General features: G+C 43.4%; 1 protein-coding gene across 2 annotated transcripts in view; it reads left to right on the top strand.

Annotated features, from left to right (window-relative positions):
- Positions 1 to 24,073, top strand: part of ANKHD1 (ankyrin repeat and KH domain containing 1) — a 277,970-nt gene that overhangs the window by 1,506 nt on the left and 252,391 nt on the right. For both annotated transcript variants that reach the window (XM_075856368.1, XM_075856369.1), the window contains exon 2: positions 13,820 to 13,967. In XM_075856368.1, coding sequence (XP_075712483.1) covers positions 13,820 to 13,967 — 148 coding nt within the window. The remainder of the gene's footprint in view (positions 1 to 13,819; positions 13,968 to 24,073) is intronic.

A 24,073-nucleotide genomic window follows, 5' to 3' on the forward strand; every position in this document is an offset into this window, starting at 1 on the left:
CGGCTTGATTTCCCGGCCCGGCCGCAGTACAAGTGAACGGGACTCCTGGCATCATAGACATTTATGAGGTTAGGAGTCTCTGCCTCCACGCGGAACTGCTGTTCTGTACTGTGTGGTTTTGTTCAGTTTGGAACAGCAGGTTGCGTGAGGAGGCAGTGACTCCTAACCTCATAAATGTCTATGATGCCAGCAGTCCCGTTTACCTGTACCACTGTCAGACCGGAAAAATCGGCCGAGACACGAACAGTTTTTCACGGCCCCAACTCGGCCGTGTGCAAGAGGTGTTAGGCCTCATGCCCACTTCAGTTTTTTCCTTCAGGGTGCTATCCGTTTTTGTCACTGATAGCTCCCTGAACCCATTCATTTCAATGGTCCCATGCACACTTCAGTTATTTAAACGGATCCGTTGTTCCGTTCCGTGCAAAGTAGAGCATGTCCTACTTTGCTCAGTGACCGTGTGGCCCATAGAAGTCAATGGGTCAGTGAAAAAAACGGATGGCACACAGAAGGCCGTGTGCCGTCCGTTTTTGACGGATCCGTTGCCATAGCAACGGCTGGGTGGGCCAAAGTTCACAGACTACAGTAAACATTCATTCCTGAAGATAGGCTCATATTTTCACTCCAAAAAACACAAAAAAACAAAGTAAGCCAAGCAGAATAATCTCAAACTGTTCTCTATGCTCTGAAAGCTGCAGAAAACAGCACCAAAAACTTCTTGTAAACTTTCTATGGGTGTTTCCTGGGACATGTGACAGGTTCAAATGAAGTTCACATCCGTTTTTCAAACGGAAGCAAAACGTCCGTGTAAAACGGAAACGCGGAATGGAAACGGAGTGCACACAGAAATGGACACACGGATCCGTCAAAAACGGCCGATAAAACGGTGATGGAAGTGTGCATGACGCCTTAGGCCTCATGCGCACTTCTATCACCGTTTTGACGGATTCGTGTGTCCGTTTTTGTTTCCGGTCCGTGTGTCCGATTTACACGGACGTTTGGCTTCCGTTTTTCCGTTTAAAAAACGCATGTGAACTTCATTTGAACTTGTCACATGTCCCAGGAAACACCCATAGAAAGTTTACAAGAAGTTTTTGGTGCAGTTTTCTGCAGCTTTCAGAGCATAGAGAACAGTTTGAGATTATTCTGCTTGGCTTACTTTGGTTTTCTGGAGTGAAAATATGAGCCTAACTTCAGGAATGAATGTTTACTGTAGTCTGTGAGTCTGAACTTTGGCCCACCCAGCCGTTGCTATGGCAACGGATCCGTCAAAAACGGACGGCACACGGAAGCCTTCCGTGTGCCATCTGTTTTTTTTTCACTGACCCATTGACTTCTTTGGGCCACACGGTCACTGAGCAAAGTAGGACATGCTCTACTTTGCATGGAACGGAACAACGGATCCGTTTAAATAACTTAAGTGTGTATGGGGCCATTGAAATGAATGGGTTCAGGGTGAGATCAGTGACAAAAACGGATAGCACCCTGAAGGAAAAAACTGAAGTGGGCATGAGGCCTTATGGTACGATGAGTTTAGTCTCACTAATCCGCTGTGTGAATAAATGCCCTCTGGATTTTGTAGCCTCTACTGGAAGGAGTATTTATACTGATGGGGCAGTTCACACTTTGCATGCCAATGTTGAAGTAGCCATGATGGTAAGAGCTTTGTATCTCTGGACCCCTGAGGCTCTGTTCACACTGTTCACACTGTTTTTTGCAGCTTTTTTTCCTGCGGTAACCGTGGCAAAAAGCAGCCCAAATTGACTCCCACTGATTTCTGTTTCAATATGTCTTTATTAAACAGTTTCAATGGGAGGTAGAGGAGGAGGTTTTTTCCTGCGAGAAATCAATGGGAGACTGAAATAAACGCTTTTTTTTTTTTTTCGTGATTTTTGATGCGTTTTTCCCCCCCAAGAGCCCCATTGAAATCAATGGGAGACTGAAATAAACGCGTTTTTTTTACACCTTTTATTCGTTCCCCCTAGGGGACTTGAACCAGTGGCCACTTGGTTACATGTGGAGTTACTGAAACAGTGTAACTCGCTGAGCTACGCTGTTTCCGTAACTCGCCTAGTAGTGAATGGCAGTTACGGAAGAAGCGTAGCATGTGAGCTACGATGTTTCCGTAACTAATAATCAGTTCTATGGGAGTTTCGGAAACGGCATAGCTCAGCCAGTTACGCTGTTTCAGTAACTCCACATGAAATCAAGCGGCCGGGAGAGCACAGAAAGCTAGAATGGAGGTTAGGGGGCCCCGTTCTAGAGAAAACTGCGGGTCCCAGAGGTGGGACCTGCATCTATCTAAAATTTGACATATGCTGTAGATATGTCATAAATGTCCTTCATGGAAAACCCCTATAAATGCAGCGGTCGCTATTGACCGCGGCATTTAACTAGTTAAAGGGGGTTTGCCATAAAACACATGTATCCCCTATCCACAGATGTAAAAAGGGATAGAGCACCATTTGGCTTTTGAGCACAAATTTTGGTGGAGTATTTTTCGCACACCATGTTCTGTTTGCAGAGCCCCTGAGGTACCAATATGGTTGAAACTCCCAATAAGTGACACCATTTTGGCAAACTACATCCTTTAAGGCATTTATCTAGTGGTGTAGTAATATTTTCGACCTCAAAGGAGATTTTCGAACTTTATCACAATTATGCTATTTCAATGCCTAATATGGTGTGCCCAGCTTGTATTATTGGAGACACCATAAATTATGCAGGTTCCCATATGTGGTCATTATCTCTTGTGCCTCATGCACACGACCGTAAACTCCCGTTATTACGGGTCGTAATCACGACCCGTAATAACGGGCTCATAGACTTCTATTGGCGACGGGTGCCTTCCCGTTTTCTCACGGGAAGGTGCCCGTTCCGTTAAAAAAGATAGAACATGTCCTATTTCTGGCCGTAATAACGGCACGGACAGTCCATAGAAGTCTATGGAGCTCTCGTAATAACGGGTGGCTACATGTGTGCACCCGTCATTACGGCAGCGTTGCTAAGCGACGTCAGTAAATAGTCACTGTCCAGGGAGCTGAAAGAGTTAACTGATCGGCAGTAACTCTTTCAGCACCCTGGACAGTGACTACCGATCAGTATAAACCTGTAAAAAATAAAAGACGTTCATACTTACCGGCAACTTCCTGCTTCCTCCAGTCCGGTCTCCCGCCCGTTGCCTTGGTGACGCGTCCCTCTCGGCATCCGGCCCGACGTCCTGGATGACGTTTCAGGCCATGTGATCGCTGCAGCCAATCACAGGTCAATCACAGGCTGCAGCGGTCACATGGACTGCCGCGTCATCCAGGGATGTCGGGCTGGATGTGAAGAGAGGGACGCGTCACCAAGACAACGGCCGGGTAAGTATGAATTTCTTTAACTTTTATTACAGAAAAGGCTGTCCCTTCTCTCTATCCTGCACTGATAGAGAGAAGGGGCTGCCGATTAGTGCAGTGCTATTTTGCCGCCAAAAACGTGCTCGTAAATACGGGTGGAATACGTGTGACACCGGACCCATATTTACGAGCACGGGTTCGTAAATACTGGTGCAAAACGGGTGGAATACGTGTGACACCGGACCCGTATTTACGGGTGGGAAAAAATACGGTCGTGTGCATGAGGCCTTACTTTGGGCATTTGGCTAAGCTCAGAAGGGAAATCATATCATGCCTACTTTATAGCTCTTTATTACATTGTAACAAGATTACAGAGGCTCAGAGGTATTCAAATGTTTGTAACCCCCGAGAAGTGACCCCATTTTGAAAAATACACCATTAACCCGTTAGTGACCGGCCCATAGTCTTTTTACGTCAGTCACTAATGGGCCTTATTCCGATGCCATAGACTTTTTACGTTGCGGCATCGGAATAAGTAAACAGAGCAGGGAGCTGTCATCTCCCTGCTCTCAGCTGCCAGAGGCAGCTGAGGGCTGGGAGCGTAACTGCTCTGCCGTGTGAGATCGATATCCGTATCGATCTCACCCGTTTAACCCCTCAGATGCGGTGCTCAATAGCGAGCACCGCATCTGAGTGGTTTTGGTGAGAGGGAGGGAGCTCCCTCTCATCCCACTGACACCCGGCGATAAGATCGCAGAGTGTCAGTGTCTCCGATGGCAGCCGGGGGCCTAATAAAGGCCCCCAGGTCTGCCAGTAATGAATGCCTGTTAGATCATGTTGCAGGCATGACCTAGCAGATGCCTGTCCGTTTTAAATGGACAGGCATAATACACTGCAATACAAAAGTATTGCAGTGTATTATAATAGCGATCGGAGGATCGCATAGTGAAGTCCCCTAGTGGGACTAGTAAAAAAGTAAAAAAAAAAAGTTTCATAAAGTTAATTGAAAAAAAAATGAAAAACCCACTTTTCCCTTTACAAACTGCTTTACTATTAAAAAACCAAAATACAGTTAAATTACACATATTTGGTATCGCCGCGTCCGTAACGACCCCGACTATAAATCTATTACATTACTTAACCCGCACGGTGAACGTCGTAAAAATGTAATAAAAAACTACGGAAAAATTGCTGTTTTCTGTGAATCCTGACTTAAAAAAAATGTGATTAAAAAGTGATCAAAAAGTCGCATCTACTCCAAAATGGTACCAATAAAAACTACAAGTCTTCCCGCAAAATAAAAGCCCTCATACAACCGCATCGGCGAAAAAATAAAAACGTTACGGCTCTTCAAATATGGAGGCACAAAAACAAATTTTGAAAAAAAAAAAGCGTTTTTACTGTGTAAAAGTAGTAAAACTTACAAAAACTATACAAATTTGATATCGTTGTAATCGTAACAACCCACTGAATAAATTTATTGTGTTATTTATACTACACTGTAAACGGCGTAGATTTAGGACGCAAAAAAGAGTGGTGAAATATCTGATTTTTTTTCTATTCCCCCTCCCCCAAAAAGTTAATAAAAGTTAGAGGCTCTGTCACCAGATTTTCAAAGCCCTATCTCGTATTGCAGCAGATCGGCGCTGCAATGTAGATCACAGTAACGTGTTTTTTTTGCAAAAACGAGCATTTTTGGCCAAGTTATGAGCATTTTTATATTTATGCAAATGAGCCTTTTTTAAGTACAACTGGGCGTTTTTAACCCCTTAACGCTCCATGACCTACTATTAGGTCATGCTACCTGTAGCGTTCGCGCTCAGTGACCTAATAGTAGGTCATGGAGTTAACACGGCGCCGTTCGCGCGGGGCGCGTTCATGAGCTGTGATAGCTGCTGTTTCCGACAGCAGACTATCACTGCTCAATGTGCCGGGACCGATCGCGGAGCTCCCCCGCCGATTAACCCCTCAGAAGCCGCGTTCAATAGCGATCGCGGCTTCTTAGGGGTTAATCCGCCATCGCCGGCCTGCTACACGATAGCGGCCGGCGATGGTGACTATGGCAACCGGACACCAAACAATGGCGTCCGGCTATGCCATAGACGGAAGCTTAGTGGGTCCTGACAACGTCAGGACCCACTATGCTTGCTGTCAGTGAGTAGCTGACAGCTCTAATACACTGCACTACGCATGTAGTGCAGTGTATTAGAATAGCGATCAGGGCCTCCTACCCTCAAGTCCCCTAGTGGGACAAAGTAATACAGTAAAAAAAAAGTTAAAAAAAGATGTGTAAAAATAAGAAAATAAAAGTTTTAAAAGTAATAAAAGTAAAAGTCCCACTTTTTCCCTTATCAGTCATTTATTATTAATAAAAATATATAAAACAAATAAACTATACATAATTGGTATCGCCGCGTCCGTAACGGCCTGAACTACAAAATTATTTTGTTATTTATCCCGCACGGTGAACGCCGTAAAAAAAAATATTAATAAACCGTACCACAATCACAATTGTTTGGTCACTTCACCTCCCAAAAAATGGAATAAAAAGAGATCAAAAATTTGCATGTACCGAAAAATGGTAATGATTGAAACTACAGTTCGTTACGCAAAAAATAAGTCCTCACACGGCTTTATTGATTGAAAAATAAAGTTCTGGCTCTTAGAACATGGTAACACAAAAAGTGAATGATTGTTTACAAAACGTATTTTATTGTGCAAACGCCATAAGACATAAAAAAAACTATAAACATCTGGTATCGCCATAATCGTATCGCCACGCAGAATAAAGTGAATATGTCATATATAGCGCACGGTGAACGCTGTAAAAAAAAAAGTATACAAAAACAATAGTAGAATTGCTGTTTTTTAGTCACCACGCCACCTAAAAATGGAATAAAAACTGATCAAAAAGCCGCATGCACCCCAAGAAAACTACAATGGATTCCTCAAGGCGTCTAGTTTCCAATTGGGGTCACTTTTGGGGGGTTTCCAATGTTTTGGCACCACAAGACCTCTTCAAACCGGACATGGTGCCTAATAAAAAAGAGGGCTCAAAATCCGCTAGGTGCTCCTTTGCTTCGGAGGCCGGTGCTTCAGTCCATTACCGCACTAGGGCCACATGTGGGATATTTCTCAAAACTGCAGAATCTGGGCAATAAGTATTAAGTTGCGTTTCTCTGATAAATCCTTTTGTGTTGTAAAAAAAATGGTATAAAAAGAGTAAATTTCACCTCTACTTTGCTCTAAATTTCTGTGAAACTTTCTAAATGCTGTTGTGAATACTTTGAGGGGTCTAGTTTCTAAAATGGGGTGTTTGATAGGGGTTTCTAATATACAGGCCCCTCAAAGCAACTTCAGAAATGAACTGGAACCTAAAAAAATAAATAAATGAGGCAATACTTCGCTTCTTACATTATACTGATAATGAGCCGTGCCCACCCTGAGATTACCCCAGTTTTTGACCGTTTGTATAAATGGAGACCCCTATTAGACCGTTTCAGTACCCGGTTTTCCCAAGCATACACCCCCGAGAAGTGTTTTTCTATTGATGAGTCCCTGGTACATTTTAAAGGGAGGGTTCAATTCCGCCAGTACCTGCCAGGTAAGAGGGCAAGGTATGGCGTGAAGATGTATAAGCTGCGAGAGTGCATCAGGGTATACCTACAGATTTAGGATATATGAAGGAAAGGCCACCCCCAAACCAGACTGCATCCTGGACTACAATAGGTACATGGGAGGGATGGACTTGTCAAATCAAGTCCTGAAGCCCTACAGCGCCATGCGGTGTGATATAAGAAGTTGGCCGTGCACATCATACCGATGGCTTTGTACAATGCGTACGTGCTACGTCGATGTGCAGGCCAGACGGGAACTTTCCTGGAATTTCAAGATCTAATCTTTAGGGACCAGGAAGCTTCTGGAAGCGAGGCCACACGCTTCGTACCAGGGCAACACTTTCCAGGAGAAGTTCCCCAAACCGGTGGAAAGGGAAAGAGTCAAAAGAGGTGCAGAGTCTGCTATAAGAGGGGGATAAGGAAGAACACAATATACCAATGTGACACGTGTCCCGAAAAACCAGAGCTCTGTATAAAAGATTGTTTTAAAATGTATCATACATTCCTTGATTTTTAATTTACCCTGATGCCCTCCGCACAGCTTACCCCCCTCATCTTTGCCTTCTGAGCCCTGCCGTATGCCCAGGCAGCTGATAACAGCCACATGTAGGGTATTGCCGTACCCAGGAGAACCCACATTACAATTTAAGGGGTGTATATCTCCGGTGGCGCATGCTTGGCACACTATATTGGACACTGAAATGGCATATATATATATATTAAATTGCAAATCTCACACTGCACCATCTGCTGCGCATTATCTTTTACACAGTACCTGTGGGGTCAAAATGCTCACTACACCTCTAGATGAATGTCTTAAGGGGTGTAGTTTTTAAAATGGGGTCACTTCTCGGGGGTTTCAACTGTACTGGTACCTCAGGGGCTTCTGCATACATGACTTAGCACCAGAAAAGCTCCAGTAGGCCAAATGGTGGTCCTTTTCTTCTGAGCCCTCCCATGCACCCAAACGGCAGTTTATCACCACAAATGGGGTATTGCCGCACTAAGGACAAATTGGGCAACAAAATGGGGTATGTTGTTCCCTGTGAAAATAAGAAATTTTGATCAAAAATGACATCTTATTGGAAAAAATATCATTTTTTTAATTTCACAGCCCAATTCAAATAGGTGCTGTGAAAAAACTGTGCGGTCAAAATGATAACAAAAACCATAAATGAATTCCTTGAGGGGTGTAATTTCCAAAATGGGGTCACTTCTGGTGGGTTTCCATTGTTTTGATACCTCAACACCTCTTCAAACCTGGCATGCTGCCTAAAATATATTCTAATAAAAAAGAGGCCTCAAAATGCACTAGGTGCTTCTTTGCTTCTAGGGCTTGTGTTTTAGTCCACGAGCGCAGTAGGGCCACATGTGGGACATTTCTAAAAACTGCAGAATCTGGACAATACATATTTAGTAGTGTTTCTCTGGTAAAACCTTCTCTGTTACTAAAAAAAAATTTAATAAAATTGAAATTCAGCAGAAAAAATGAAATTTGCAAATTTAATTTCCACTTTGCTTTAATTCCTGTGAAAGGCCTGAAGGGTTAAAAAACTTTCTATATGCTGTTTTGAATACTTTGAGGGGTCTAGTTTTTAAAATGGGGTGTTTTATGGGGGTTTCTAATACATAGGCCCCTCAAATCCACTTCAGAACTGAACAGGTACCTTAAAAAAAGGCTTTTGAAATTTTCATAAGAATATGAGAAATTGCTGTTTATGTTCTAAGCCTTGTAACGTCCAAGAAAAATAAAATAATGTTCAAAAAACGATGCCAATCTAAAGTAGACATATGGGAAATGTGAACTAGTAACTATTTTGGGTGGTATAACCGTCTGTTTTACAAGCAGATGCATTTAAATTCTGAAAAATGCTATTTTTTGTAAATTTTATCAAAATTTTGCAATTTTTCACAAATAAAGACTGAATATATCGACCAAATTTTACCACGAACATGAAGTGTCACGAGAAAACAATCTCAGAATCGCTTGGATAGGTTTAAGCATTCCGACGTTATTACCACATAAAGTGAAATATGTCAGATTTGAAAAATGGGCTCTGAGCCTTAAGGCCCAAACTAGGCTGCGTCCTTAAGGGGTTAAAGTTATGTCCAAGTGGGCGTGTATTGTGTGCGTACATCTGGGCGTTTTTACTTCTTTTACTAGCTGGGCGTTGTGAATGGGAGTGTCTGATGCTGACGAATCAGCATCATCCACTTCTCTTCGTTACCACCCAGCTTCTGGCAGTGCACAGACACACAGCGTGTTCTCGAGAGATCACGCTGTGACGTCACTTCCTGCCCCAGGTCCTGCATCGTGTCGGACGAGCGAGGACACATCGGCACCAGGCGACAGAGGCTACATCGACTTATCTGCAAACGCCGATGCTGCTGCAGAATCAACTGTAGCCTCTGTCGCCTGGTGCCGATGTCTCCTCGCTCGTCCGACACGATGCAGGACCTGGGGCAGGAAGTGACGTCACAGCGTGATCTCTCGAGAACACGCTGTGTGTCTGTGCACTGCCAGAAGCTGGGTGGTAACGAAGAGAAGTGGATGATGCTGATTCGTCAGCATCAGACACTCCCATTCACAACGCCCAGCTAGTAAAACAAGTAAAAACGCCCAGATGTACACACACAATACACGCCCACTTGGACATAACTTTAAAAATGCCCAGTTGTACTTAAGAGAGGCTCATTAACATAAATATAAAAATGGTCATAACTTGGCCAAAAATGCTCGTTTTTGAAAAAAACAAAACGTTACTGTTATCTACATTGCAGCGCCGATCTGCTGCAATACGAGATAGTGGTTTGAAAATCTATTAAAGTACAACTTGTCCCGCAAAAAACAAAACCTTATACAGCTATGTCGAGGCAAAAATAAAAACGTTATAGCTCTTGGAATGCGACGTTTCAAAAACTTAAAAAATAGCTTGGTCATTAAGGTCTAAAATAGGTTGGTCAGTTAAGTGAGGTGTTTGTTTGTTTTTTTTGTTTTTTTTAAGTCTGAACAAATTTAGGATAAATATTGCGGATAAATGTAGGTATTTTTTTCATTAACAAATTAGGAAAAAATGTTGTGGGCAATTTAGTTAATAAAATTAGTGGTGCACCAATTAGGTACTTAATTAAAGCAAAGCACTGCGAATGCCCGAGGCGGGTGTTGACACAATTTCATCCATTGTCAAAGTGAAGTTTTAATGACGCTCTTAAAATTTGTGGTGCACCAATTAGAAGTAAAATTATGGTGCAGCAATCAGTGGGTTTAACTTGGCGTTCACCAATTAGACGAAAAATGTATGGTGAGGCAATCGGATCGTATAACGTGCCGTGCACCAATTGGGGTTAACAATTTATGTTGGTGGGACTGATCCAAGGACCACCACTGGTCCCCTGAACCGTTAGTGATTGGCTGCTATCGGTGATCGCAACCATCACTGTGTCATTTGACACGGTGACCGTTTAAAGCCATGCCGCAATAGTATGTCATGGTGCGCAATCGCGCTACTTGTGATGCGCTGTATTATGTGTATGGTAAGCTATTTTGCCCCCGGTTTCACATCTGCGAGTTTTTGCTACTGATGTTCTGAATGTTGTGATTAAGTAGTGGATGCTGACAACAAATACTCTTCTCTGTAGTCAGGTTCTTTCAGTAAAAATTACCATCAGGCTAAGGGCTTATTTAGACGAACGTGTAATACGTCCGTGCAACGCGCGTGATTTTCACGCGCCTCGCATGGACCTATGTTAGTCTATGGGGCCGTGCAGACTGTCCGTGAGTTTCACGCAGCGTATGTCCGCTGCGTAACACTCACGACATTTCCTATATTTTGTGCGTTGTTCGCGCATCACGCACCCATTGAAGTCAATGGGTGCGTGAAAATTACGCGCAGCACACACAAGCACGTGATTCGCGCAACAGCAGTAAAAAGTATGAATGAAAACAGAAAAGCACCACGTGCTACAAACATAGTGTCATAATGATGGCGCCTGCGCGAAAATCATGCAGCCGCACATCATATGTGATGACACACGGAGCTGTTAAGTGCCTTTTTCGCACGCAATACGATGCGGTTTTTTGCACGCACAAAACGCACACTTGTGTAAATCCGGCCTAAGGCTCTATGCTCACGATCGTAGTTTTTATCTATAGTTACGAATCCAATCATTTCTATTGGCCACAGACTATATTTACGGATGTGTGTCCATGACATAGAAAAGATCCGCAAAATATACAACTGTGTCCTATTCTTGTCCGCAATTGTGGCAGGAGCTCGCTAATAGAAGTCTATGGGTGCTTCCGCAATTGCGGACGGCTAAGGATGTGTATCCATAGCTGTTGTATCTTTGCGGACAGTTAAAACCCTAAGGCCCCATGCAAATGAACGTGTTTTTGCGGCCGCAGTTCACCCGCATATCTGCGGGTGAATTGCGGTCCCATTAATTTCTATGGACCCGTGCACACGACTGTGGTTTCCACGGTCTATGCATTGCCCAGGAGCCTGGACCGCAAAAAGATAGCACATATCTCATTACGGCTGTGTTCTGCGTTCCAGGCTCATAGAAATTAATGCACGCAGCCATGTGCATGGCCCGTGATATGCGGGCGGCCCGCAGGTGATACTCAGCGGGCATCCGAGCCTAAAATCACGGCTGTGCACACCGCTACGGTCGTGTGCATGAGGCCTTACGATCATGTTCATATGAGGCCTAAGGCCCTGTTCACGTGTTTGAGCCCTGCGCCTACCATCCGTTGTATACATCGGGTGTATTTCCTGATGCACACCCTCTGACGGAAGACTTTTCCTTATGCTGATGTATAGGCATTCACTGGCATATGTTGCCCATAGACTCTCATGTTTAACAAAAAAAAAAAAGTATATTGCGCCTCAGACAGGTGAATGAAGCCCTATGGATGCTTTTGGTGTGTATGCTGGGAGCTTTTCCTGGCGTATAAGCCAAATGTAGGGCTCAAACGTGATGTGAATAAGAGCCTACGTTCACGCACAGCGTAAAATACACTTTGGATTTGGTCACCGGTTTAACCTCTTGCATTAGATTTTAAAATCCGCAGCGTGCTTAGAACCGGCTGCAGAATTTGTACAACATTTGTGATCATGGTTTTAAAACCTCGTTCCCTTACATTATACAGCTCTGTTACAGAATTTTGTTGCAGTTTCCAAACATGAAAATTCCCAAAAAATAGGAGATATATTTATGGCCAGATTCAGGCTGGGTTTACATAAGTCGGCCGAATTGGATGATTTTGACCATTTCAGCTGACCATTATATATCAACCGTTCGCCATCGCTACTGTCTGCTTAAAATGTGATCTGAAAGGTTTATTTTCCAGCTGATTACAGACCGTCCTTTACCACTTTGTGCACAAGCACTCTGCAGAGTGAGCACCTTTTTTTTTAAACTCTCCCTGATCTGCCAGTTTAGTCTTGCGCGATTGATTGAGTTTCGGCTGATACTAATCTTGTGTACGGCCAGCTTTAGGCTCCCAGCACAAAGACGTCTAGACGGACACTAGCTGTTGATCCTGCGTCCTGTCTCTGATGTCACACAGCAGACTCCATCTGAAAAGAATCATCTTGGTAGCAACAGGGAGAAATGAGACCTCACAGCCTAGAGTGGTGAGAGGAGGTTGGAAGAAGTTCGCTTCCTTCGTGTAGGAGAACGATCTTACACTGAGGGAGCAGAGTGTTTGCTGCACAGACCATTGAAGGAATTCCCACTGGGCTCTAAGACTTTCTCTGAGAAGCCATGCTTAAAGAGGCTCTGTCACCAGATTTTGCAACCCCTATCTCCTATTGCAGATCGGCGCTGCAATGGAGATAAGAGTAAAGTTTTTTGTTTTTTTTTTAAAACGAGCATTTTTGGCCAAGTTATGACCATTTTTATATTTATGTAAATGAGGCTTGCTAAAGTACAACTGGGCGTGTATTATGTGCGTACATTGGGGCGTTTTTACTACTTTTACTAGCTGGGCGTTCTGACGAGAAGCATCATCCACTTCTCTTCACAACGCCCAGCTTCTGGCAGTGCAGACACAGCGTGTTCTCGAGAGATCCCGCTGTGACGTCACTCACTTCCTGCCCCAGGTCCTGCATCGTGTCGGCCACATCGGCACCAGAGGCTACAGTTGATTCTGCAGCAGCATCAGCGTTTGCAGGTAAGTAGCTACATCGACTTACCTGCAAACGCCGATGCTGCTGCAGAATCAACTGTAGCCTCTGGTGCCGATGTGTCCTCGCTCGTCCGACACGATGCAGGACCTGTGAGTGACGTCACAGCGTGATCTCTCGAGAACACGCTGTGTGTCTGCACTGCCAGAAGCTGGGCGTTGTGAAGAGAAGTGGATGATACTTCTATACACAACGCCCAGCTAGTAAAAGAAGTAAAAACGCCCCGATGTAACGAACATAATACACGCCCAGTTGTACTTTTACATTAAACACACCCAGTTGTACTTTAGAAAGCCTCATTTACATAAATATAAAAATGGTCATAACTTGGCCAAAAATGCTCGTTTTAAAAAAAAACCAAAACATTACTCTTATCTCCATTGCAGCGCCGATCTGCTGCAATAGCAGATAGGGGTTGCAAAGTCTGGTGACAGAGCCTCTTTAAAGTCAAAGCAAATTAAAAAGAAGATTGTCAAAAATGTAAGGTGTGATTTGAGTATTCACTTAAAAATAAACTCCCCAAAAAAACCTGTTTATTTAAAGCTACTATGGTTATTTGAGATTTTAAATAAAATGACACTGTCACCTCTTTGAAGTGTTTTGTGGAGGTTCTAAGAATAATTAATAAAGATGACTAAAAAACGTAAGCTTACTATTTTTTCTTTCTTCCCCATAGGTAGAGTCATTTATTTTGGACCAAGAGGACAATTCCGTGCTAAAGACTGCATCAGAACTTTTTTTATCAACTGCTGCAGAAGTTGCAGACCTGCGAACAGTTGACCCAGCGACACAAGCCCGCTTAGAAGCTTTACTAGAAGCTGCAGGTATGCCCATAACTGTATTGGTGCAGGTGTCATGCAATGTACTGGCCGGAGGTTTTGGGCCTGGAGAGTCCCTTGACGTCACTGTTCATATATGGACTGATGTCGGGAGTTCCCCGAGTTATGCGTTAAAAATATATCTGTGTGGAGTGCCATACCCGTAGGCCTTTATAACCCAAGGGCTCTTATGGTAAAGAAATGTTTACCCTGCACTACTCTATTCCATCCTCCATCCATCCGTCACGCTGTGACGTCACTTAACTCCCGCAGTTCCTTCACCGGAGCGACAGACGAATGACCAGACATCGGCTCCAGCCGTGCCAGGACGATTATCCTCAGCAGCAGTCCTGGCACGGCTGGAGGCGCTGTCTGGTCGTTCTCGCGTCGCTTCGGTGATGTCACAGCTGTGAATAAAGCTGGGCATGAGCCCGCACTATCACCGCCTGGTGACAGCTGTATGTTACAGCAAGCATCCGATCCGGCCGATTAACCCCTCAGATGCTGCGTTCAATAGAGATCGCGGAATGTGAAGAGTTTTTAACCACCGGCACCACAGCAACGTGATCGCTGGGTTGCCGGTGGCTGCAAAGGCAATCGGAGGCCTAATACTTACCTCCCGGTCTGCCAGCAATGGAAAACTCCTATGCCTCGCTCGGCGGCGGGGCCTAAAAGTCTTCCGGTACCTTCGGCAAGATGGCGCCGGCTCATCTTCCGGCTCAGAAGCTGAGCCAGCGTCATCAGCAATGGGTGTCCGCTGTATGACACCCCGCTGTATCGACAGGAACCGGAGCTAGCTCCGATTCCTGCCATTAACCCCTTCGATGCAGCGATCCAATGCGATCGCTGCATCAGTGGTTTGTAGGAAATCGTCAGCCTGCCATGCGATGGCAAGGCTGGCGACGGCTACTAGAACATCAATCAAACAGTTGGTTCTTCAAGTCCCCTAGTGGGACTAAAGAAAAGTGTAAAAAAAAAAAAAAAGGTAAATAAATTTAAAATAAAAGTTTCAAGTGATAACATAAAACATGATCACCCTATTTCCCTTATCAAGTCATTTATTATTGTAAAAACTGAATAAAACCATACATATTTGGTATGTCCACGTCCATAACGACCTGTACTATAAAATTTTTATTTATCCCTCGCAGTGAACGGCGTAAAAAGCAACCTAAAAAATAATGCCAGAATTGCTTTTTTTTTGGGTCACTTTGTTTTCCAAAAATTGAAATAAAAAGTGATCAAAAAGTCGCATGTAGGGGGGCGTGGCCTGGACATGGCGCTGACCAGACGTGCTGCCTGAGAGCTCCGTTCCTGCACTTCCCTAACCCGATCATAAGCACATCAAAAAGCAAAATCTCAGTTACCTGATGGTCAGGAAATCCAAGGCCACCTCTGGGACACCTTATTTTACGAGGCAGATGTCTTCAGCCGTCTCCATTCAGCGATTCCTCACCGACACTGCTGCTGGAACATCTTCCAAGATGACGCCGATTGCGGAGAGACGAGCTGGTGCCGGGACTCCGCTTGCAGAGTGGATATCTTCGGCGGCCGTCGCTGCTGCATCAGGTACAGGCAGTACCCCCTCCTCGGCTTCTGGTTCACTGGGGCAGTTTCCTTCCCTGCTGGCGGGGGTAGAGATGTGCTCTTCTGGGGCTGTCATGGCGCGTCCTGCTCTGGACTGCTCAACACGTGGTGCGGGTCATGGAGCCCGGGTCTCTCCTTCTTCCTCCTCTTGTGTGCTGGGGCCTGCATTGCTGCCTACCATCTCTCCCAGGGATCAGGATCCTCCTCCCTCTCCCCATATAGTTGGTGCTGTTGTCCTGGGGGATGATTTACAGGGCCTGAGACAAGTTATCTGCATTGCCCACTAAACAGGACATGGAGCGTTATGTACACCGACTGGAGACGACCTATAAATCAGAGATACAATCTCTTACCCATAATCTCTCTCAATTGTCTGACCAAGTTCAGCGCATGGAAGGTGACATCTCAACTGTTACACAGCAGCAAGTTTCTCATGCCGACCGGCTAGATCAACACTCCCATCAGATTCATGTGCTTTTTAACCTGGATGAGGATCATGAAAATTGTAATCGCCGTAACAATATTCGGCTTAGGGGCATCCCTGAGGATATTTCTCCGGGGCAACTTATACCTGCATTACAGTCCCTGTTTAACTCCTTGCTGGAGCGCCCTGCTGATGACCCGCTGGAGCTGGACAGAGCTCACAGGACTCTTGGTCCTCGTAGCCTGGATCCTGATAGGCCTAGAGATGTGCTATGCCGTGTCCATTTTTTTTCTCTCTCAAGGAGCAGATCATGAGGAAGGCCCGGGATAAAGGCGAAGTTTTGTTGAATGGGGTCAAGATCCAGCTGCTGTCTGATTTGTCCAGGATGACTTTGGACAAACGCCGAGTGCTGCGTCCTTTGCTGGATGTTCTGAGAGAACATGAGATCTCCTATTCCTGGGGTCACCCCTTTCAGCTGCAGGTTCGCCGGGATGGGGCGATGTTGAGTGTTCGAGACCCAGGGGATGTTCCAGATTTCTGCGCTGCTCTCCGTGTGTATAGAGTTTCCCTTCCTGATTGGCCTTATGTTCCCCTTCCACCGCCGCCTCCACGATCACGCAGGCGTGGTCGCACTCCTATGGGGCGTCCTGGTGGTCGCCAGGCTGATCCGATGTGATACCGATCAGATGTCTCCTTTGCGGCCTACTGTCGGATTAGAATTTTCATTTTAATTGTTATTGCATCCATCATATGCTGCGATTGTCTGATATGTTTAATGTGAAATTGCCGTTTGTGTTCGTTATTTTGCTCTAGGTGCATGCTGCTGGAGAACAGGTTGGCCACTTGCTGGGGGTCAATTGCTGCTGTTGAGCAACCAGAGTTATAATATTATTTCCGTTGTTGCTAATTGCATGTATGTACATTTATGCTGACAATGAATGTATTCAGGGGAGTTTCTTCTCTGATGGGGTTTCTTTATGTTCCTGATAATGCTGTCTGCCATTGCTTAATTATCTTGGGATATTATGCCAAATACCTTGTTTTTTTTCCCTCATGTTATGTTTTTATTAGCCATGTGATATATTTTTTACTGGGTTGGGGGGGGGGGGGGGTGCGGGGCTAGACCTTGTCCTGACACTTCTCCTCTTAGGGACTCACTGGTTGTATCCGGTGTATATTGGATTGTTTCTCCTTGATTAGATCAAGGAGTGGGTGATTGTTTTGCCCGTTTTGTCTTTGTTGTCGTGTCTCCCTCCCTTGTCTGTCTTGTCCTTTTCGCCACTGCTTTAACGCATTTATTAGTTTGCTCCTTCTGAGTGAGGTGGTGATGGCACAGTTGAAGGTTTGTACCTTTAATACTAGGGGGCTTAATGTCCCAGAAAAACGCTCGCAGATATTGTAGAACATGCACAAAGAGCGGGTACATATTTTGTTCCTACAGGAGACTCCCTTTCAGGTGGGCCATATACCTCAGTTTACGAATCAATATTATCCGGTCTGGTTCCACAGTGCCAACCCGAAATCAAAGTCCAAGGGGGCTAGTATATGTATTCATAAGTCACTTTCTCATAAAACCATGGATGTCCTTGTTGACCCGGGTGGTCGGTATGTTTTTCTCAAATTGTCCATTCGAAATAACAAATGGGTCACTTGTGGGGGGTTTACACTGTTTTTGTCACCTCAGGGGCTTTGCAAGTGCAACATGGACTCTGTAAACCATTCCTGCTAAATTTGAGCTCCAAATGGCGCTCTTTTCCCTTCTCAGCCCTGCAGTGTGTCCAACCAGCCTTTTATGACCACATATGGGGTATTGTTTTACTCATGAGAAATTGCTTTACAAATTTTGAGCCTTCTCCTTTAGCCCTTGTGGAAATGAAAAAAAAAATTAGCTAAACCTACATTTTATTTGTAAAAATTTAGATTTTCATTTTCACAGCCGCCTTCCAATAATTTTTGCAAAAATCCGGTGTGGTCAAAATGCTCACTTTACCCCTAGATAATTTCCTCAAGGAATGTAGTTTCCAAAATGGGGTCACTTTTGTGGAGGGTTTCCACTGTTTTTTATCCCGTCAGCTAAATTTGAGCTCCAACAGCCAATTGCAGCTTTTTCCCTTCTCAGCCCTGTGTGTGTCTAAACTGCCGTTTATAACCACATGTGGGGTACGGTTTTACTCGGGAGAAATTGCTTTTACAAATCTTGTTGAGCTTTTTCTCCTTTTATCCCTTGTGGAAATGATAAAAAATTAGAAATTATTTGAAATAATTTAGATTTTCATTCACAGCCTACTTCCAATAATTTCTGCAAAAAACCTGTTTGGTCAAACGGCTTACTTTACCCCTAACTGAATTCCTTGAGGGGTGTAGTTTCTCAAATGTGGTAACTTTTTGGGGATTTCCACTGTTGTCGCACCACAAGACCTCTTCAAACCTGACATGGTGCCTAAACTTTATTTTAATAAAAAGGAGGCTCCAAAATCCACTAGGGGCTCCTCTCATTCTGAGGCCTGTGCTTCAATCCATAAGCACACTAGGGCCGCATGTGGGATGTTTCTTAAAACTGCAGAATCTGGGCAATAAATATTGTGTTGCGTTTCTCTGGTAAAACCTTCTGTGTTAGGGTATGATCACACGCAGTGGTTTCAGACGTAATTCAGGCGTTTTACGCCTCGAATTACGCCTGAAAAAACGCCCCTAATATGCCTACAATCATCTGCCCATTGCTTTCAATGGGAATTACGCTGTTCTGTTCCCACGAGCCTTTATTTTACGCATCGCTGTCAAAATACGGCGCGTAAAATGAAGGTTCGTCAAAAGAAGTGCAGGACACTTCTTGGGATGTTTTTGGATGTGTTTTTCATTGACTCCATTGAAAAACAGCTCCAAAAACAGCTGTGAAAAACGCGAGCGGTTGAAAAAAACTTATGAAAATCAGGAGCTGGTTTCGCCTGAAAACAGCTCTGTATTTTCAGACGTTTTTAGTCAATATGTGTGAACATACTTTTTTTTTTATTGAAATTGAATTTCTACAAAAAAAAAAAAATAATTTGTAAATTTCACCTCTACTTTGCCTTAATTGCTGCGAGATGTCCAAATGGTTAAGAAACGTTCTAAATGCTGTTTTGAATACTTTAACCCCTTCGCGCTCAGCGACGTACTAGTCTGTCGCGCTAACCAATACGTTCGCGCTCAGCCATTTCGGCCGTCCTCCCGACACATACAGGAGCTGTGACAGCTGCTGTCTCGTACAGCAGCTGCCGCAGCTCCTACAGCGGGGACCGATCGCTGTGTCCCCGCTGATTAACCCCTGAAAAGCCGTGTTCAATAGCGATCACGGCTTTTTAGGGGTTAAGCTACAATCGCCAGCCTGCTACTGCTACGCGATAGCGGCTGGCGATGGTGACTATGGCAACCGGACACCAAACAATGGCGTCCGGCTCTGCCATCGACGGAAGCCTAGTGGGTCCTGACTAAGTCAGGACCCATTATGCTTGCTGTCAGTGAGTAGCTGACAGCTCTAATACACTGCACTACGCATGTAGTGCAGTGTATTAAAATAGCGATCAGAGCCTCCTGCCCTCATGTCCCCTAGTGGGACAAAGTAATAAAGTTAAAAAAAAGATGTGTAAAGATAAGAAAATAAAAATTTTAAAAGTTAAAATCCCCTCTTTTCCCTGATTAGTCCTTTGTTTATATATTTTTATTAATAATAAAACTATACATAATTGGTATCGCTGTGTCCGTAACGGCCTGAACTACAAAACTATTTCGTTAATTATCCCGCGCGGTGAACGCCGTAAAAGAAAATGATGATAAACCGTACCAGAATCACAATTGTTTGGTCACTTCACCTCCCAAAAAATGGAATAAAAAGATCAAAAAGTCGCATGTACCTAAAAATGGTGCTGATCGAAACTACACTTTGTTACGAAAAAATAAGTCCTCGCACGGCTTTCTTGATGGAAAAAAAGTTCTGGCTCTTAGAATAAGGTAACAAAAAAGTAAATGATATTTTACAAAAAGTATTTTATTGTGCAAACGCCGTAAGACATAAAAAAACCAATAGTAGAATTGCTGTTTTTTAGTCACCGCGCCACCTAAAAATAGAATAAAAACTGATCAAAAAGCCGCATGCACCCCAAGAAAACTACAATGAATTCCTCAAGGTGTTTAGTTTCCAAAATGGAGTCACTTTTGGGGGGTTTCCACTGTTTTGGCACCACAAGACCTCTTCAAACCGGACATGGTGCCTAATAAAAAAAGGAGGGCTCAAAATCCACTAGGTCCTCCTTTGCTTCGGAGGCCGGTGTTTCAGTCCATTACCACACTAGGGCCACATGTGGGATATTTCTTAAAACTGCAGAATCTGGGCAATAAGTATTGAGTTGCGTTTCTCTGAATCTGGCGCCGGATTTCGCTCTGTGAATGAGCTTCGTTTTAGTCTGTGGGAGCAGCGCATGGGCCGTTCCCACAGACTGGGTACGCTTCAGAGAATGGAACGGCTCCGGTTTGCACTCTTTATGGTGTTGTATGTGCCGTATTCCATCTCTGTATGTGTCGTTAATCGACACATACAGAGGTGAAAAAAAATGGCAGCCCCCATAGAGAAGTAAAAGTAGGAACACCGTACAAAGTAGAACATGAGAACACAAATAAAATTTATGTTAATATCATATTTAAAAGCAATATGATAAAAAAAAAAATATATAATTCATGACACCTTCCCTTTAAGGGGTGCAGTTTTTAAAATGGGGTGACTTATTGGGTGTTTTCTAATATATAAGGCCCTCCAAAGCCACTTCAGAACTGAACTGGCCCCTGTAAAAATAGCCTTTTGAAATTTTCTTGAAAATGTGAGAAATGGTTGCTAAAGTTTTAAGCCTTGTAACGTCCTAGAAAAATAAAATATTGCTCAAAAAACGATGCAAATATAAAGTAGACATATGGGAAAGGTTAATTAGCAACAATTTTGTGTGGTTTAACTGCCTGTTTTACAAGCAGATACATTTAAATTGAGAAAAATGCTAATTTTTGGCTACATTTTGGTTTTTTTTCTCAGTTAAAGAAGCTCTGTCACCACATTATAAGTGCCCTGTCTCCTACATAAGGAGATCGGCGCTGTAATGTAGGTGACAGTAATGCTTTTTATTTAAAAAACCGATCTTTTTTCACAACGTTAGGAGCGATTTTAGTTTATGCTAATGAGCTTTCTTAATGCCCAAGTGGGCGTATTTTTACTTTCAGCCAAGTGGGCGTTGTACAGAGGAGTGCATGACGCTGACCAATCGGCATAATGCACTCCTCTCCATTCATTTACACTGCACTAGCGATATAGTTATATCACTATGTGCAGCCTCATACACAAACCCTAACATTACTACAGTGTCCTGATAATGAATACACATGACCATCCAGCCTGGACGTGATGTGTACTCAGAATCCTGACACTTCTGAATCTTTTCTGTGAGATTCCAGCAACGGATACGAAATCTCGCGAGATTACGAGGTTAACGAGATTTCGTATCCGTTGCTGTAAATCTCACAGAAAAGATTCAGAAGTGTCAGGATTCTGAGTACACATGACGTCCAGGCTGGATGGTCCTGTGTATTCATTATCAGGACACTGTAGTAATGTTAGGGCTTGTGTATGAGGCTGCACATAGTGATATAACTATATCGCTAGTGCAGTGTAAATGAATGGAGAGGAGTGCATTATGCCGATTGGTCAGCGTCATGCACTCCTCTGTACAACGCCCACTTGGTCGAAAGTAAAAGTACGCCCACTTAGGCATTAAGAAAGCTCATTAGCATAAACTAAAATCGCTCCTAACGTTGTGAAAAAAGATCGGTTTTTTAAATAGCATTACTGTCACCTACATTACAGCGCCGATCTCCTTATATAGGAGATAGGGCAGTTCTAATGTGGTGACAGAGCCTCTTTAAATACTGAACGTATCGAGCAAATTTTGCCAGTAACAAAGTCCAATGTGTCACGAGAAAACCACTTCGGAATGCTGTAACTTATCCAATCGATTCTGAGATTACCACATAAAGTGAAACCTGTCAGATTTGAAAAATGAGGCTCTGTCAGGAAGGTCAAAAGTGGCCAGAGGGAAGGGTTAAAAGGGTACCTGTGAAAACGTCAGTTGTTCGGCAAAAAGCATGCCCTCACAGAGCTCTGTCACCCGAAAAATAAGTTCTCACGTTTTTGCAATGCAATGACTTTTTTGTGTTCTGAAAAATGCTTTAATTGTGCAAAAGTAGTGAAACAAAATTGTATAAATGTAATATTGCTGTAGTTTTTTTTTTTTTTTTTCTACCTCCCCCAAAAAAATGTTCATATACATTTTTCAATACATTATCAAATGCAAATGGTTCAATTTTAAAAATGACAAATTCCGCAAGTAACTAGACGTGGTACTGCCGTATCCCAGACAAACTAATAATCCTAGGGGTGCGCCGTTTCAGTGGTGCCTACTGTTGACCAGCCTTTTTACATTTTAATTGGCATATGTGTGGCCAAATAGCAGGCTTTTAGAAAGGATTAGTTGCCGTGTTACCAGGCTGCAGATTTTGACCACAAATATTGCCACATCCGGGGGAAACCGCTTAACCTTTTTTGTGGTATTTTGTCTCTGGTTGCACAAGCTTAGCACAACATATTGAGCACTAAAACGGCTTAACTGTGGAAAATGCTCACTACAGCGCTAGATGAATTCCTTGGATTGCAGTTTCCTAAATTTAGTCGCTGAGTGTTTCCACAGTACTCGTACCTCAGGGCTCTGAAAATGTGACATGGCGTCAGAAAACCATTCCAACAATTCTCTGCTTCAAGCTCTGAAGGACGCTTCTTCCCTTCTGATCCCTGCCGTGCTTCCAAACGGCAGTTTATGATCACATATACGAGGCATTGCCATTCTCTGAAGAAATTGCGTAGCACAATGTTGGGTCCTTTTTTTTTTTTTCTCCCCCTCTTATAGTCCTTGTGAAATTGAGACATTTTAGGCTAAAACTACATCTTCTTGGAAGAAATGTAATTGTTTTCATGGCGCAATTCTAATATTTTTTTTTATTTCTAGCGTTGTAATGCTCACAACCCCTCTAGATAAATTCTTTGTGTGTAATTGCCAAGATGATTCTTTATAGTTTTGGCGCTTCAAGGCCTCTTCAAGCTTGAAATGGTGCCTGGAAAACATCCTAATAAAAAGGAGGCCACAAAATCCACTTGGTGCTGCTTCATTTCTTAGGCCAGTGTTTAACCCCTTAAGGACGCAGCCTAGTTTTGGCCTTAAGGCTCAGAGCCCATTTTTCAAATCTGACATATTTCACTTTATGTGGTAATAACGTCGGAATGCTTAAACCTACCCAAGCGATTCTGAGATTGTTTTCTCGTGACACATTGGGCTTCATGTTCGTGGTAAAATTTGGTCGATATATTCAGTGTTTATTGGTGAAAAATTGCAAAATGTAGAGAAAATTTTGAAAAAATTGCATTTTTCAGAATTTAAACGCATCTGCTTGTAAAACAGACGGTTATACCACCCAAAATAGTTACTAGTTCACATTTCCCATATGTCTACTTTAGATTGGCATCGTTTTTTGAACATTCTTTTATTTTTTCTTGGAAGTTACAAGGCTTAGAACATAAACAGCAATTTCTCATATTTTTAAGAAAATTTCAAAAGCCTTTTTTTTAAGGTACCTCTTGAGTTCTGAAGTGGCTTTGTGGGGCCTATGTATTAGAAACCCTGATAAAACACCCCATTTTAAAAACTAGACCCCTCAAAGTATTCAAAACAGCAGTTATAAAGTTTTTTAACCCTTCAGGCATTTCACAGGAATTAAAGCAAAGTGGAGGTGAAATTTGCAAATTTCATTTTTCTTGCTGAATTTAAATTTTATTCATTTTTTTTTCTGTAACACAGAAGGTTTTACCAGAGAAACACCACTAAATATGTATTGTCCAGATTCTGCTGTTTTTAGAAATGTCCCACATGTGGCCCTATTGCGCTCGTGGACTAAAACACAAGCCCTAGAAGCAAAGAAGCACCTAGTGCATTTTGAGTCCTCTTTTTTATTAGAATATATTTTAGGCAGCATGCCA

This window comes from Rhinoderma darwinii, chromosome 3, assembly GCF_050947455.1.
Source record: "Rhinoderma darwinii isolate aRhiDar2 chromosome 3, aRhiDar2.hap1, whole genome shotgun sequence".
NCBI lineage: Eukaryota > Metazoa > Chordata > Amphibia > Anura > Rhinodermatidae > Rhinoderma > Rhinoderma darwinii.